Raw genomic sequence first — 15,981 nt, 5'->3', positions numbered from 1 at the left:
GGAATGACAGAATCTCAATATTATAAAAAAAAAAAAAAACAAATTCTGGCAGCTGTATCAAAACAATGCCATATTGAAAATGACCTGCCTAACAAATGATGATGGTACAACAATATATAGTAACACAAAAATAATTTTTGTTATATTTATTTGCAATCAAACAATTACATATAAATTCTAAATATTGCATACACAATTTACAAAATCATAACCATAAATAATATTTATAGCATCTTTTGCATAGCATCAATATTTATATGTCTGCATTTTTGCTCGCTGAATATCAAAACAATATAAAAACTTTGGAAACTAAATTTTTTTTGGAAAAAAGTCACCTATTAGGCATATAGCAGTCCTAAAACAGGCAGTATAATTTCTTTATGGTCCTTACAAGTTAAAGTGATATAATCCTAGGGATATATAATAACTTCGCCTTTTCCCGCAACTAATGTTTTATTTTTGGCAACCATGTTGTGATCGAATCTAAACATATAAGCTTGGACCCCTGTAAAATCTTTAACATAGTTATGTACAACTGCATGACCCAGAGAACCATCTGACCCAGAGTCCAGTGCACTGACCACTGGACTACTCACGCCTCACCCTCACCTTGGTTTTACATATGACTCTTATGTCTTGGCATCCTCCATCTATAGTAGCTTACAGATTATATAAATTAATGATGAATAATAATCCTTAATTTTTAATATTTCTACTATTTTAGACATACCTTTTTATGTTTTACATTTTAACATTTTTAAATCAACCTATTTACTTAGATAGTTTGGATTTATTTCTACAGTTATGATGTAATAAATTTATTATAATTTATTAATAATTTATTTATAACTTAATTATAATTTATTTATAATTTATAATAATTTATTAATAATTTATCATGTAGTACATCTTTTTGTTTTGTTTTGCTTTGCTTTATTTGAGGGCCATTGGGTCATTAGTTAGTTAGTACTGTCATGTGTCACCCTCATTAAATAAAGTTACTTACTTGCTTACTTACTTAGTTACTAGTATGCTTAGGCCCGGTTCAAATGCCGAGCTTTTCATGAGCCAAACTCAATTCAAATTTGGACTGACCCAAATCAACAAAAGTATATGCCTGTTGATTTGGACACCATTTTTTTGGCTATTCTAAATACAGTTCCAGTAAAACCAGTCAAACTGCTTGCAAAATACATTAACGCAGTTTAGGCATTAGGATTGGCACATGAAAAGTACAGCGTCTGAATCAAAGCCATTCCAAAGGCGTTCCAAAGCCAAAATTCTCGGTCAAGCCAGGTGAGAAGAACAGGTGAGCCGTTCCAAATTGAAATAGCCGTTCCAAATTGATTCAGACGCTGATCTTTTCAGGTACTTAATTAAAAAAATTGAATTCGGCTCATGAAAAGATCGGCATCTGAACCGGGCCTTATCATTCATTTGATTTAGGTCTGACTTGCAATGTTTCGATCACCCTCCTCGTCATCAAGCATGTGTGCTTCAATTGGTAATTCCTTCCTTTTCCGATAGCTGTAAAAGAAAAACCAAAGATTATCTTCAATAAGATTGCTTATCTGTAGGGATACTTTCTTTCCAAAACTAAAATGTTATCTGAAAAGACTTTCTCGGCAGCTAAATCTGTGTTTCATACAATTAGATTTGACTCTATAAACATGCTGAGAAGTACATACTTTAGGCATTGTACTCATTAATTTACATTTAAAAAAACTTACCAGGACTTGAAAGGGCACAAGCAGTATACCAATGGAAAACCAAGACAACCAACAACGAAAGAGACAAGAATTGCTATTATATGTTTTAAATGCCAATCACCTACATGAGACCAATAAAGAGACAAGAAAAAATATCAAAGTTGAAGTAAACATAGAGCAAATGTGAACACAGCAGCAATTTAGCAGCATATCTATGTACCTACCAGCCTGTCTGTCTCACTGACTGTTTGTCTGTTTGTCATCTGTCTGTCCATTGTTCTGTCTACCTGCCTCTTCATCTACCTCACAGTATCCTTCTGTCTCTCCATCTATCTGTTGGTCAGTATATTGATTGGTCCATATGTCTGTCAGCGGTTTATTTTTTTTTTTCCTTCAATGGTCCAACATTTTCAAACAGAACTTAGCTGGACCTTTCAAAATCACATTTATTTAGGAGACAAGAAAAAGTCTTTGATTGAGGATGAAGGCTCAATTAATTAAATTACATATCACTTACTCCAGAAAGATGATGACCTGGGTGCTCCTGTCCCTATTGCATATGGATTTGGTGTAATTGCAGTAGTGGTAACCTTGGTAGAAATTGTAGCACTGGTAGTATGATTGGATGCCCCCTCACACTTGGGATCTAATAAACAATTGCAACAACCAAGCTAAAAATGTAGCTTCTTCCATATCCTTTTTACTTAAACCACATAGCTCCAAGCTGCCACCCTTTTTTTCAAAGTTGCCAATTTAGGGACCATGATTGTAAAGAGGTACCCAAAAAAGCTCATGTTGCTTTCCAGAAAAAAGCACAATTGATGTTTGTAATGGTGCATGACCTACAAAACTTGTCACTTGTCCTGGGTGTTATGCCTAGCATTTGATCTGGAGATTCACCCAACATCTCAAGGATTTTAATATAATTTTGAGAAACCAATGTGAAAGAGGCAAATTTCATCAGAAGAAAACAGAGCTCATGTCATTGAGTAATATTTTATGAAAGCTTATTTCAGACCATAAAAATGTAGTGATTATCATAAACCTTAATTCAGCTTGTTCCATGACTGCTGACCACAATTTGCCAAATTGACAACTTATACACTGCAAATTTTGTGGCTAAAATTTCTCTGGTCATCATGCAACCAAAGTCGTAGCCTGGAGAGCTGAAACAACACCTTTTAACACTGGACAGGTGTTCTTATCAGTAAATAGATGAATGTTTGATTCTTCAATAAGTACCTTAATTTTTTTCAAATTTTTTTACCATTTTAGTTACAGAATTAATACCAATAGGATCTATCTTTAGAAGTCACAATATTAAAAAACAAATGATGAAAGATTCTGTGACTAAAATTTTCCAAAAACACTGCATCCAAAATTCAGCAAAACATTTCTAGTATTATCAATAATTAATCAATAAGTTCTCCTCAAACATTAGAGTAATTTGTATCGTACCCTCAGGTCCTGTACAAACATAAATTTCTAGTTTCATGTTTGCTGTGTGACAGTGTCCATTTCTGTCATTCTCCAGAGAACTAAGGGACCCATTTGAAGTGGCTGCAAATGCGAAGTAGAGAAAAATGAGTTTGCTGGGTCAATATACTGTTAAAAGTATTTGAGAAAATAAACTGATTGAGTCATCAACTGTCAATCCAAGACATTCCTTGTAATTGCACACATTATTGTTTGTCTCTACTGTTGTTTGTCCCATGAGTATTGTGGATTCCCTTTAAATTCAACTTTGTACTTTGTAAATATTTGAACTGAAGATGGCAGTTATAACTGTCAAAACAGGTCTTTTAAAAATGTCATTTATTTTATCAAATTTGCTACATATCTGCTCCTATATAGACTATTTAAAAAGTATCATGGTCACAGTGGGTATGATTTTTGATGGATAAGGACATGAAGGGGGACCTTAATCGCTCTGGAAAATTGGGGAAAAAATGAAGGAGAATCATGTCACAAAGGGTTCAAAGTGGGTACAAAGCAAACAAGGTGTGAATTACATTTAGATGGATAGTTCATTTCAAAGGTATACCTAACTAAAGCAGTAGTTTGCTATATTAATTAATAAAATTGTTATTTGAAATCTGAAACCTTAAATGAGTGAGAAATAATGGCCTCATTGTCAGAGTGTATTTATTTGCACAAGTCTCATGCTCAACGCATGAGACTTGAAAGCTCCACAGGCATAACACATGACATAAAAAGTTTGAGCCTGAGATTAATATCATGCAGTGTGATTGCATGTCCAGGCAACATGTGCTGCCCATTATAGGAATGCTTTTCTGTAGATTTTTGCTTATTCATCAGTACTACTGTACTAACAGCTTTCATCAGTACTACAGTACTAACAGTACTAAACCTCTCGCGAGCAAGCATGAATACCTACATACTAGCGTCCTAACTACAGCTCTCGAGCGAGCAAGCATGAATACCTATGTACTAGCATAGTAGCGTACTAACTAAAACTCTCGAACGAGCAGGAATACCTACGTACTAGTGTACTAACTACAGCTCTCGAGCGAGCAAGCATGAATACCTACGTACTAGCGTACTAACTACAACTCTCGAACGAGCAGGAATACCTAAGTACTAGCATACTAACTAAACCTCTCGAACGAGCAGGAATACCTACGTACTAGTGTACTAACTAAAGCTCTTGAGCGAGCAAGCATGAATACCTATGTACTAGCGTAGTAGCGTACTAAAACTCTCGAACGAGCAGGAATACCTACGTACTAGCATACTAACTACAGCTCTCGAGTGAGCAAGCATGAATACCTACGTACTAGCGTACTAGCGTACTAACTACAACTCTCGAACGAGCAGGAATAACGGCCTAAGTACTACCATACTGACTAAACCTCTCGAGCGAGCAGGAATACCTACGTACTAGCATACTAAGTAAACCTCTCGAAGCATGAATACCTATGTACTAGCGTACTAATTAAACCTCTCGGGCAAGCAAGAATACCTACGTACTAGTGTACTAACTACAACTCTAGTTCTTTTCATGCATGCCATGAAATTGAACATTTGATTTAGTCTGTGAAAAAAGGAGTATATTGATAACCATTGGGGTTTGTGTTTTTGTGGTGTGGACCTTATTTTTAATGCAGTAATGTAGTGGAGGACAACTCGCACTGCGTTTTTTTGGTGATCTCAAACTGACGGTTTTCTTTGAAATAAACCATTTATGAATTGCAGTTTTTTCTTTAACCCTTTTAGAAACTATATTTTGGTAAAACAAAGTAAGCAATAAATCCTAATGAATCTTTAATAAACATGAGCTTGAGTATGCTATTTAAAAGAACGTGAAAAATTCGAGATGTTAAATAAACTCGTTCGTATCCAACAAGGGGTACTATAGTGTGGTTTCAGCCTCGAACATTTTCTGTTTGATCTGTCCCTGAGATCACGAAGAAACCCTTTAGGGCAGTTTGTGTTATTGAGAAAAAGAATACCGTTAATTAAATTGCACTTGCAAAGTTTTGGAATTAAATTATGTCTTATTAGATATTTTGTTGTGTAGTGTCGCTGAGTATTTTTACGAGTTGTGCCGTATTTGCCGTATTTTGTGGTACTGGGTAAGGACAACTCATCACGGCTTGTTGCTCATATGTTTAGTTCGTTAGCACTGTAGTACTCGGTCCGGACATTTCATTACGGCTTGTTATTCATTTGTTTAGTGCGTTAGTATGTTAGTACCTTAGTACTAGGTACGGAAGAGTGATCACGGCTTGTTCTGAATTTGCTTAGTACGTTAGTACCTTAGTACTCGCTACAGACAACTCATCACGGCTTGTTCTGAATTTGCTTAGTACGCTAGTACGTTAGTACCTTAGTACTCGGTACGGAAAACTCATCACAGCTTGTTCTGAATTTGCTTAGTACGTTAGTACGTTAGTACGTTAGTACTTGGTACGGAAAACTCGTCACGGCTTGTTCTGAATTTGCTTAGTACGTTTAGTACCCTAGTACCTTAGTACTCCATACGGACAACTCATCACGGCTTGTTTTGAATTTGCTTAGTACGTTAGTACTCGGTACGGAAAACTCATCACGGCTTGTTCTGAATTTGCTTAGTACATTAGTATGTTAGTACTCGGTACGGAAAACTCATCACGGCTTGTTTTGAATTTGCTTTGTACGTTAGTATGTTAGTACTCGGTACAGAAAACTCATCACTGCCTGTTCTGAATTTGCTTAGTACGTTAGTAGGTTAGTACCTTAGCACTCGGTACAGACAACTCATCACAGCTTTGGAAGGGTTATTACTCAGTCCTAAGACCTATTTGTTTTATCTTCTTTTTCAACAGATTATTTCCTAAATTCATAATTCCTTTGCATAGATGTAGATAAACAAATAAAAGAAAGATAGAATTTTTAGGTTTCTAATGGGCAAGAACAGCAGAACTTAAACAAGTCGGATCAAATCGGCTTAATTTTAATAGTACGTTAATCATCCGTACTAAGCGAAAAGCAAGAAAAAAAGAATCCTATTTTGGGCATGGTCTACTCAGTCGTGAAGTTTTCTTTTAAAATTCCCTCCCATCCCACCCAACACTTTATTTTGTTCTGTTTTATTTGACATTGGACTTGCGAACAAATTAAAGCCCTCAAGTAATAATCATTTCCTACGGGACTTGGGTAGGCATTTTATAAATATATATATATATATATAATTTTGTATGACTTAGTAACTTTTGAAGGCTTACTATTGTAAGCAAGTTATCTCAAATTCCTAATTAATTTCTGTGTCAACACATTGATGTCCCTTTCAGTTAGGCGTTTTCAACTCAAGGCAATGATATGACATCTATTTCGTAAATTTTTGCACTTCTCCTATGGAGTCAGTTGTGTCTTATTAATAAATCACTGGGAATGGGGATGAAGTGCTCATCTTGTCACACTTTTGCCCCCATAGACACAACATTTTGTACTCCTGGAATGTATGTATAGATCATTTTCACTCACGTGACCAAAACCCTGACAACTGTTGCTACGCCGCCATATCTGCGTACAGATATTGCATGCAAATCTACTGCGTCCTTTGAAAGAAGATGGTTTTGTGCTTGATTGTCAGCTGTGGAAATAGAAGTGGAAATAGAAGTGGAAGGAATAAAGGATTATATTTTGCCAAAGTACCTTCAATAATTGAAAATCAAGGAAATGAAGCCAGAGAATTGTCAGCAGAAAGAAGATCGTGCTGGATTTCTGCTATTAGCGGAGACAATCTCACCGATACCATTTTGGAAAACAATTGCGTGTGTGAGAAACACTTTGTTTCTGGAAAGGCCGCAAAATCATGGGATAAATTTAACATTGATTGGGTCCCAACTCTAAATTTAGTACATAATAAGGAGACTGGTCATATGGATCGAGAACAAGCAGCAAAAAGAAGTAAGAGGGCGAGGGAACGCGAATTGGTGAAGAAGCCGGCGTTTGCCAAAAGGGTGAAAGTACTAGAGTCTGAGAGGGAGGAGAAGTTTTTCAAATTTAGCGAATCGGGGCAGCAAAGTTTAGATTTAAACTTCAAAGGTAGTGAAGCAGAAAGTCTAGAGAAGCCCACAGAGAAAGGCACACAAACTGACTCAAGAATGTTTGTTTACATTGGCATGCGATCGGAAGAGTTTGCGTGCAAGCAAGTTTTCCATTTATCTTCGTCCACGCTTCTATGTAAAATAAAATGCTTGCAATATGTGGGCATGATTCAGCTAGCCCGGCCTTACAACCTAGGCAGTGAGCAAATAAAATTGTCCCCTCCTTTTCTGCTATAATCCAGATAGGGATCAAAGAGTCATTCATTCTCTGCGAATGTCTCACCTTGGCTAACACAAAAAATTTGTTTGCGATTATGTGGCCTTTTACACTGGTTATAAATCCTGAAACCATCTGATTGTTGGCTTCCAGGCCTCAGAAAGCCTTAAACTGTTGTTGCGTGTAGAAGCTCGTCTCCAAAACCAGATAGAAAAGGAGATCTGTAGATTCAACTGAAGGCAAGCAGTCTGGTTGAAAATTCTTACTTTGAATAAGGACGGGATCGATTCTAATCGCAGAAATGTTTTCCAAATAACGCTGCCTTACTTGTGGTTCTAGCTTCTTGGCGTACTCAGAAAGAGGAGGATGGATAATGATATCAGTATTGGCACTTAAGTTTGCTTCCGTTGCTGTAGTATTCATTTTTACAGGCAGAAATTGTTCATGTGCTTATTATTTGCATATATAATATTACCCTGGGTTGTACACAAATATGGCGACCGGAAATGATGTGACGTCATGTGAAAACCATCTATAGCATGGTGGGGGCCCTAGGGAGGTCCATGATTGGTCACAGCCAACCCTGAGGGGAGGCCCAACTCCCTCCCCTATATTGGTCTTTGCACCTTCCATATCTACCCAGGAACCGTCACAGTCCGCCCTGGGAGGAGGCCCAGCTCCCTCCTCTATACCGGTGGGTGTACCACCCTGGTGGTAGGTTTTCTCTAACTCATAAAAATCCAGGAGTACATGGGGCTGACCTTTCAGGTTCCAGTGGAGCACTTTGTCTCCCACTTTCTCCTCTTGAGCCACACCAAGTTGTTGTTTTTGTTGCTGTTCAGTTTAATATTTTGGGTCCCCAAACATAAGGAAGTTGATTAAATAATATCATAAGATACAAACCACACTTACAAATGAAGTAATACACTGTTCCTTTCTTGAAAACTCGAGAGGGGTCGGCATTAAAAGGCTGAAACACAAGTGTTTCAAACTGTATTTGACGTGGATTATCACACCGTAGGAAGATTTTGTTACTTGCTATGGTGCTATTCAAATTGCAAGTCTCATAACTTTTACGATCTACTCGCCAAAAGTTCTCATAGTTGAGACCATTATCAGTGTCCTGTCTCTCCACTAGAGACACTGCCACATGCGGGCAGAGGATGTTTAGTTTTGATCCTGGGAGGACATTTAAGCGATAGTTTCCTCCTTTGAATCTACAAAAAATTTAAAAAGAAAAATCATTAAGATGTGTATAACTGGCAAGAAGTGTCAAAATAACACCTGAACTCAGTTTCATGGCTGTAGTAAGTGGTCTGAGTGAGTAACAGCTGATGCCTGACAACTGTTCAAGGTATTCACCATGTTCCGCCCATTCTTGCAGAGCTGCAAACCTTTGTCATGCTACACTTTTTTTACTCAATTTCAAAATGTCTTACTAGGGAAGGTTTTTGGCCCTTCTTTTAAGTGCACAATTGTTGTGCTGCCATCCTTTATCAACTACAGCTGTTACACCTATCACACATCCTCTGTCAGCATTAAAAATATGAAGAAAACAAAGGGGATGTGAGGAAGTAACCTGCCCATGTGAAAAACTCTAACTGACAATTCCACATCTTTTTTCACTGATTGAACAAACATAATTATAATAAAAATGATCATACATGATGCCTCCTTGTGTGGCAGTCAGAGATCCTTTAAGTTTCTAACATCTGATTATTTACTATTTTTTTAGGAAAACATTTTTAAAGGAAGTATTAATTCATACTAAGACCACAGAAGGAGAGAACTCTCGTTCCAATCAGGAACAGATTAAGCTGGAGTGGCCCAATTGTTAAGCAAAATTGCCCAATATGGGAGCTGTTAAAGCAATCCTCTATGGAGAGCTGAGAAGGTTCAATAAGAGTCTGTCATCCTTTGCTAGGATTCAAAGCCCCCGTGATGGACATCCTAAAGCTTATAGGGCCTTGGAAAGAGCCAGTAGGCATGGCAAAGGCTTAAATCAGAGGATACTTTTAAAATTGACAATGACAGACAAATTAAAACCACAGAGAAAAGGAAAAAGTGTTTCAAGAAGAGTGAGGAAAGAAGCAAACTGAGTCTAGAATATTTGTTATGTATATTTTGTCTTTTTTTTGAAAACTTTTGCTATTGAAATAATTTCAATTAGTTGGCTATCATCAAGCTAGAGGGAACCAAACTTGCAATTTGTTCATGTCTTCATCATGATCATGCAAACTGTAATGCCCATCCACAAAAAAAGACAAACAATAAGGTACAATTTCTTAAAGCACCACCTCACATTACTTACTAGTTTGAATCCACTCAGCGCAAGTACAAGTATATGTTTCTTTAGAAGCATACTACATGAATACACCACATTATATTATAGAAACATTTTAAATGGACAACTCCTTAGTTTGCAAAAAATTTAAAGCCATACAAGTTTATAAATAAATGTCTTTTCAATGCATGGTGGACTTCCACACTCACATTATGCTACTTCATAAAAAGAGAAGGAATTATGATAAAAACCAACATTGCATTTTTTACATGATGAGCAGATTTCTCCACTGAACCTTGAGCTTTCATATATTCCACATGCACTTAGAACTAAGAACTGCAATGTTTCCCAATAAGAGCAACAGCACATTTTATCACAAAAGCACCCTTGTATTGGCAAAAATTTAACATGATTTCAATGTAATTAAGTTCCATGTAAGGGGTACTTTGTGTCAACTTAATTCCTGACAACATCAACCACCAAAATAACCTGATTTTAGGCAGCAATACAAAATATGCATGACTTAATTGTTTTAAAACTTGCATGGCAATTTCAACCTAAGCTCTCACTTTGGTTAAGTACAGAGCAAATTCAATCATTTGTAGCTAGATCTTGCTGAAAGATAAGAATCAAATAATCTGCCATCATAGTAATAAACAATAAAGTTGTCATGACTCCACTGTGAATTCATTATCTTGATCAAGACACCAGCTGATAAACTAGTTAATGACTGCCTTCACCTTACACAATAATTAAGACTAAGAAGCTTAAACACAATCTTTATCCACAGTGGCTTTATTGATTCAACCACACAGGAATAGTTTAAGCACTGCTTCAGAGATAAAAACCTTATCATATTCTTATAGCAAGAGGCCATTTCCTGTTTTGCTTTCCACTTATCAGTAGTCACATAAATGGGATTTACACCTGATTAACACAGAGCATAATAACTCTAGCTTATCTTAAATATCATTCTGCAATATTTCTGTCAATCTGTTGTTCAACTTGCAAAAAAAATTATGGTTAGTTACACCTGGAATGGTGTGGGGCTGAATACATGTAATTGAATGATTATTAGGGTATGTCATTTACAAGCAGCTTGGCTATAACTCAGAGAGCATCGAAAGTCAATGAACTTTCATGCCTTTCTACGCTAATTGTATTTTGGATCTTAAGTTCTATAAATTGGATCTGGTCCAGTGAGGAAATTGTTTATGTTGTTGTTCAATCTCCCTTCTTCATCTCAGATTGTCAAATCATTGCCAATTTCAGTTTCTTTTGCTTCAAATTTGATTGTTGGAGTTAAAAGGAGGCAAAGTTTGAGACACAATAAACAGGTACAACACAAATATGAGATAGTTCGTTATCATTAGAAAAAAATCAGATAAGTCTGATGATAACATTCCAAGACAGAATACTTTGCACGACTCTAAAGATAGCTTTGTCAACTTACCAGACAAATAGTATTGTTCTGCTCACACATTAGAATATCTCATTTAGTTTCACTAATTAATTTAACACTGTTCATGTTTTCAACCTCCACAAAGTCACGTACAGAAAGTTCAACAACATTACACCTTAGTAATTAACACAACTCCAACAAAGGTGCCTCCATCAAGAATGATCTATCACTGTTAAGAATACTTCAATAGCAACAGCTTTACAGATGCCACTACTGTTTGAAATCTGCATTCATCATCATCAAGATTGTATAGATAGGACATATAGATCTTGTGTAGCTATAATGGAGTTTTAATTGTCTCTAAAAAATATCTGGACAAATTTTACAATTGTCTGTGACAAATATCTCTACTCTCTACCACTGTTAAGAAACAAAAGGAAAATGATTTTGAGAATATATATTTAACTACATGGTATCAGCTGAAAAAAGCACTGCAGTTATAACTGTTTAGTTTAAAAATTGTAAGATAATTTTTTCTTAAAATAGTTGCATTTTCTAATTTCAGTCAGTGATCAAGAATTCCTTAACACTGCTTCATAAAACCTAAGACTTCGAAGTTGAGTGGCTCAAAATGTCATTTGATGCCATGAAAAACAGAGTACAAAAATTTGTGATTATACAAATCTTTCAACTTTCCCTTTCAATGGGGTAGTTATAGGCAAGCATTTCTAATTGGTGCCTAATAAAGCCTTGCTATTGTAGATTCAGGTCTACACATAACAGCAAAGTGATAATTTTTGAACAAATCCAAACATGCAGTGTCGGACATTAGCATTCGCCTGCTCGCCCATGCGAGTGTGAAAAGTGTCGAGCGAGCGCAAATTTCTCGATCACTCGCCCATTTGGCGAGTTCAATTTTTGTCACCAAAAAATTATTTAAATATCAAAATAAAAAATGTTTTTACACTCCATTTTGGCAAGAAAATTCCTAAACATAAACTTACCATTTCTATTCTACAAAGTTTTGTATTCCGAAAGGCAAGTGACGTACTACACTCCGCTAAACAATATCGCTTCCCTCTAGTGATAATTACATAACACATGTACTTGTGCAAAGTAATACTGCTGGTCACTATCAAGCCATCGGTAATCAGGCAGATATGGCGCCTAAAATAGAGAGCGCTCCTGAGAAGAACAGACACGTTTGCTCGCAAACTGCCGGGATTTCACGAAGATTCATCAATAAAATATCTCCTTGAAATATAAAGTAAGTGCATCCATTGTGTTTCCTTGGGATTTGAGGTCTTTAAATAGAGTTTTTCATCGAAGAAAGAATCTTCGGTCTGCCCACGTGCTTGACGACGTTGCAAGCGAATTGTTTTCCGTACTCTCCCAGCTTTCTGATCATTGCGTGTTCTCTCGTAAACTGATCCCGTACAAAATACAAAATGTGAAAATATATTTCTGGAGTCTCCAAAGTAGTCGAAGAGAAAAAGAAGGAAAAAGCCCCGAAAGCTACCTGTGATCAGTCGAAGGAGACGCGGGGGTGGTGGGGGTAAACTTTTAAGCGAGTGAAAACTGGTCCGGGCGAGTGCATTTTGAGGGTCACTCGCCCGAATGGCGAGTGCTCTCAAAATTAAGTGTCCAACCCTGACATGTTCCTAATGCTCTACCTATGTTGATATTGTTATAATATATTAATTCTACAACATGCAAATGAAAAGCACTGTTCCATGTCTTCTACAGAGGGCACTTTGATCGATGGTGGAGAAAACTAAAAAATGTTCTTGAAAGTTGCACTTGGCTCTAGTGTCATGCAGCTACAAGCATTTCTCAAGCATGTCTTGAGGGCATGTAGAAACAAGGAACAATAGTTTTGACTAATGAAAGAACTTTCACACTAACATTAAGGCCAGAGAAATTGAAAGAGCTGCATATTTTTTTTTCGTTCAAATGATCATGAAATAGCTATTTGTAGATGTACTCCACCTAAGGACTTAGCTAGTTTTCAAAAGCCAGTTATCTTTCCTCAATTTTGTTTTGTAGGGGAAGAAGTTTGGTTTGTTGATGTATTGCGAGTTCAGTTTGATCACAATACAGATAAGTGTCAGAACTAAGGGAAGAAGGAAATTCTATCAGTTGTCATGATATTGCCACATGAAACGGAAAACCACAAAATAATAATTTAAGTTCTGAAACCCTGCCTATTATGGCAACAAGCCAGGATCATGACAAGTTATCACTTCTGTTTATAGAAAGACGACCACGACTATCTTTTAGTTTAAGCAAACAAACTTTTTCCCTTAAAGTTGACCCTTGATTTGAGGGTGTTAGCTTTCATTCCAAATGTATTACAAAAAGCCTTTCCAAAGAATGAGACCTTACTCATTCGCCCTACAGTTGTGCAGTGAAAGCGAAAGGAAAACACGGAACATGAGATTAAACATTGTCTGGTTCTGTGAATAAATTTCTGCAGCAAACACTCCCTTTCCTCGGTTCTTCGACAAACAATCCGTTAAGAGTCTAGTTTAAAAATAATATATTTTATATCAAAGAGGAATTTAGAAGTTATAATGAACGGGAGAACTCTTTTACGTTGCGTATTTACTTGCCTGCGATTCAAAACCTTTTAATTTGCATACACGCGCTTTCCAGGTGTTGGTTTGTAAAATTATTTATAGATTCCTTCATTTTCTATTACATCAAAATCAAGTCGTTGAGATCTCTTACTTCAAACAAAACATTTCAGCCGTTGCTTTCCTACGGTCTTATCCTATGCTGAATTCTCTAAAATGGTAAGAGATTTAAAAAGAGGATGACTAATTTTGCCATATATTCCAGTTGTAGTATTTAGAATGGAGTATTCTACTACAACGGGTCGACATTTTCATTGTACTTCATTTATTATTTGTACTTACAGAGGGTTTTGGAAACTCCAATGCAACGACGGATACACAATTGCTCCGCTCACAAGTAGACCCAGTGCCACACAAACGTAAACTAACATCAGAACACGACGACTTTCATGTCCCATATTGTTTCGTGCCAAAATTGCCTTTTCGATAACTTCGTAATCCACTCAACGGTGACGACGGAATTGATATGTAAAAACTAGAATCGCATAGCTTAAAGTAAACACGCGCTCTGATTGGTCAATACGTCAACCGGAAGAGAGGGTATTTAGCGTGGAATCCCACTAATGCATAAAGCGATATCGCTGACGTGAGTCGCGAGCAAACATTATTGTTACGAACGCAAAAACGTAAATACAACTAGTGCTACGAAAATATGAACAAATATGAACACATTTTATAGAAAACGAATGTCTTCCAAGTTTTGAATTGAAATTGAAGTTTTTAGAAAATTGGAGGAAACCACTCACGCTGTAGAATGAGCAGTTTATTTCCTAGCCACGAACAACGCTGAAATGAACAGCGATATTTGAGTGTTTGCTTAACTTCATATTTGCATAGGTTAGCGGATGAAAACAGTTTACGAGTCAACATTTTACGAGTTTATTCCTTGCGATTTACTTAAGATGTTACTTTTCTTTACTGACAGTGTTCCGCTTATAATTACTAGAATCTGTACTGTAGAATGAGCAGTTTGATTCATGGCAGCGTCTAAATTCCCATAAAATGTAGCGTGATTCTCCTAACTCTTTCGATCTTGGTCCCTCATTTTAATTCTTACTTAAATTTCCGCGACACGCAGAATTTCACAAAACAGCTGCTTCTCCGGTCTCAAAAATTAATGAACGTGACGTCATAAAACTTCCTCGTTAGATACATTTAGGGCGTATCAGGGGCCAACTACGTGAGAGTCCTCGCATCTCCATACTTGAGATTGCTATTTCCTTGTTGTCATATGTTGATTCCTCTAAATTTTAAATAAGCTTGAGGAAATATCGCTGAGGTACTATCATGGTGTTCGAGACGCAACTTTAAAAACCGCTAGCTACAAAGGAAAAATAATGTATTAAAACTTACGATAGGACAATAGAAGATGACACGAATTCTGAGTTGCCACAATATAATTTTATCGATGTGACGCCGGAAATTGGACACAAAATGCGATAAATTAAGCGACAACTGATGCAAAACAACCATGATAGAAAGTGGGTGGGATGATTTTTCACCTGAAGGTCTTTCACTTCTGTTTTTGAAACACGATGCAAAATCGTTTATTCTTTTCTGGGATTTCTTTTTTTAAAGCGATTGTGCGATATCTTGAGAAGCAAGAATCCGTTGCTTGCTCTACATAGGGAAGTTTATAATAGTGCGAAGAAGGTTTACCGGAGTTAGAAGAGGCGTTCTGCCCAGTAGGAGAAGGATTATTTTTCTTCGCTAGATACCTGTAAATGATCTTGTCTATGACCCAAGATGGAAAACAATTTTTCCGAAGCAAGAAAATAAGTTTCTTGACATCCAGATGAAAACCAACCCAGGAATTATTGATCTTATATGCTCTGTCAATCAATGTTCTGACTAAACCTAATTTGTAAATCAAAGGGGCGAAGCTGAAATAATTGGTAAGAAGACCAGCAAACGTCTTCTTGCGATATACACTAGTGACGATGGATGTATGACTGTTGTCTAACAATATGTCTAGAAACGATAATTTCTTATCAATTTCCTTTTCCATTGTAAAACGAATACTAGGATGCCTGGCGTTGATATAATCAAAGAACACACGCGCGTCCTCCTCGCTATTGAACAAACAAAAGGTGTCATCAACATAGCGTCTGTAGAACAGAACTTCAGAGAACGAATAGTTATCTAGCCAGTTTTTTTCATGATTTCCCATGAAGAGGTTTA

The 15,981-nt window shown here is 36.6% G+C and overlaps 1 protein-coding gene and 1 long non-coding RNA gene across 3 annotated transcripts; one reads left to right on the top strand and one right to left on the bottom strand.

Annotated features, from left to right (window-relative positions):
* Positions 1 to 115: 115 nt before the first annotated feature.
* Positions 116 to 14,352, bottom strand: LOC111343970 (ephrin-B2-like). 2 transcript variants are annotated; one of them, XR_015999420.1, is made up of 7 exons: positions 14,083 to 14,352; positions 8,391 to 8,695; positions 3,168 to 3,269; positions 2,227 to 2,355; positions 1,934 to 2,042; positions 1,731 to 1,830; positions 1,487 to 1,527 (listed from the first exon to the last, which is right to left on the bottom strand). XR_015999420.1 is itself a non-coding variant. In XM_088755406.1 (6 exons), exons 1-6 carry the CDS (start codon positions 14,196 to 14,198, stop codon positions 1,443 to 1,445), a joined length of 837 nt encoding a protein of 278 aa, XP_088611532.1. In that variant the 5' UTR covers positions 14,199 to 14,325; the 3' UTR covers positions 116 to 1,442. The 2 variants fall into 2 exon arrangements, 1 of the variants encoding a protein (XP_088611532.1); XM_088755406.1 differs by lacking the exon at positions 1,934 to 2,042 and having other exon boundaries at positions 116 to 1,527; positions 14,083 to 14,325.
* On the top strand, positions 12,304 to 13,756 carry LOC148736090 (uncharacterized). The gene is made up of 2 exons (XR_015999425.1): positions 12,304 to 12,431; positions 13,211 to 13,756. It is a non-coding gene; the product is annotated as an uncharacterized LOC148736090 (long non-coding RNA).
* Positions 14,353 to 15,981: the final 1,629 nt, after the last annotated feature.

The sequence above is a fragment of the Stylophora pistillata genome, chromosome 3 (genome assembly GCF_964205215.1).
Source record: "Stylophora pistillata chromosome 3, jaStyPist1.2, whole genome shotgun sequence".
Lineage (NCBI taxonomy): Eukaryota > Metazoa > Cnidaria > Anthozoa > Scleractinia > Pocilloporidae > Stylophora > Stylophora pistillata.
This window is presented reverse-complemented; position numbering and strand designations above follow the sequence as displayed.

What these genes read in the sequence shown, in the direction of transcription:
- LOC111343970 (XM_088755406.1), bottom strand. Translation starts at nt 14,198, where the DNA reads ATGGGACATGAAAGTCGTCGTGTTCTGATGTTAGTTTACGTTTGTGTG. An exon ending in AACAGTGTATTACTTCATTT is followed by an intron (nt 3,270 to 8,390) that starts GTAAGTGTGGTT and finishes TCGCATTTGCAG; the next exon opens with CCACTTCAAATGGGTCCCTT. An exon ending in CAGGTCATCATCTTTCTGGA is followed by an intron (nt 1,831 to 2,226) that starts GTAAGTGATATG and finishes GGTCTCATGTAG; the next exon opens with GTGATTGGCATTTAAAACAT.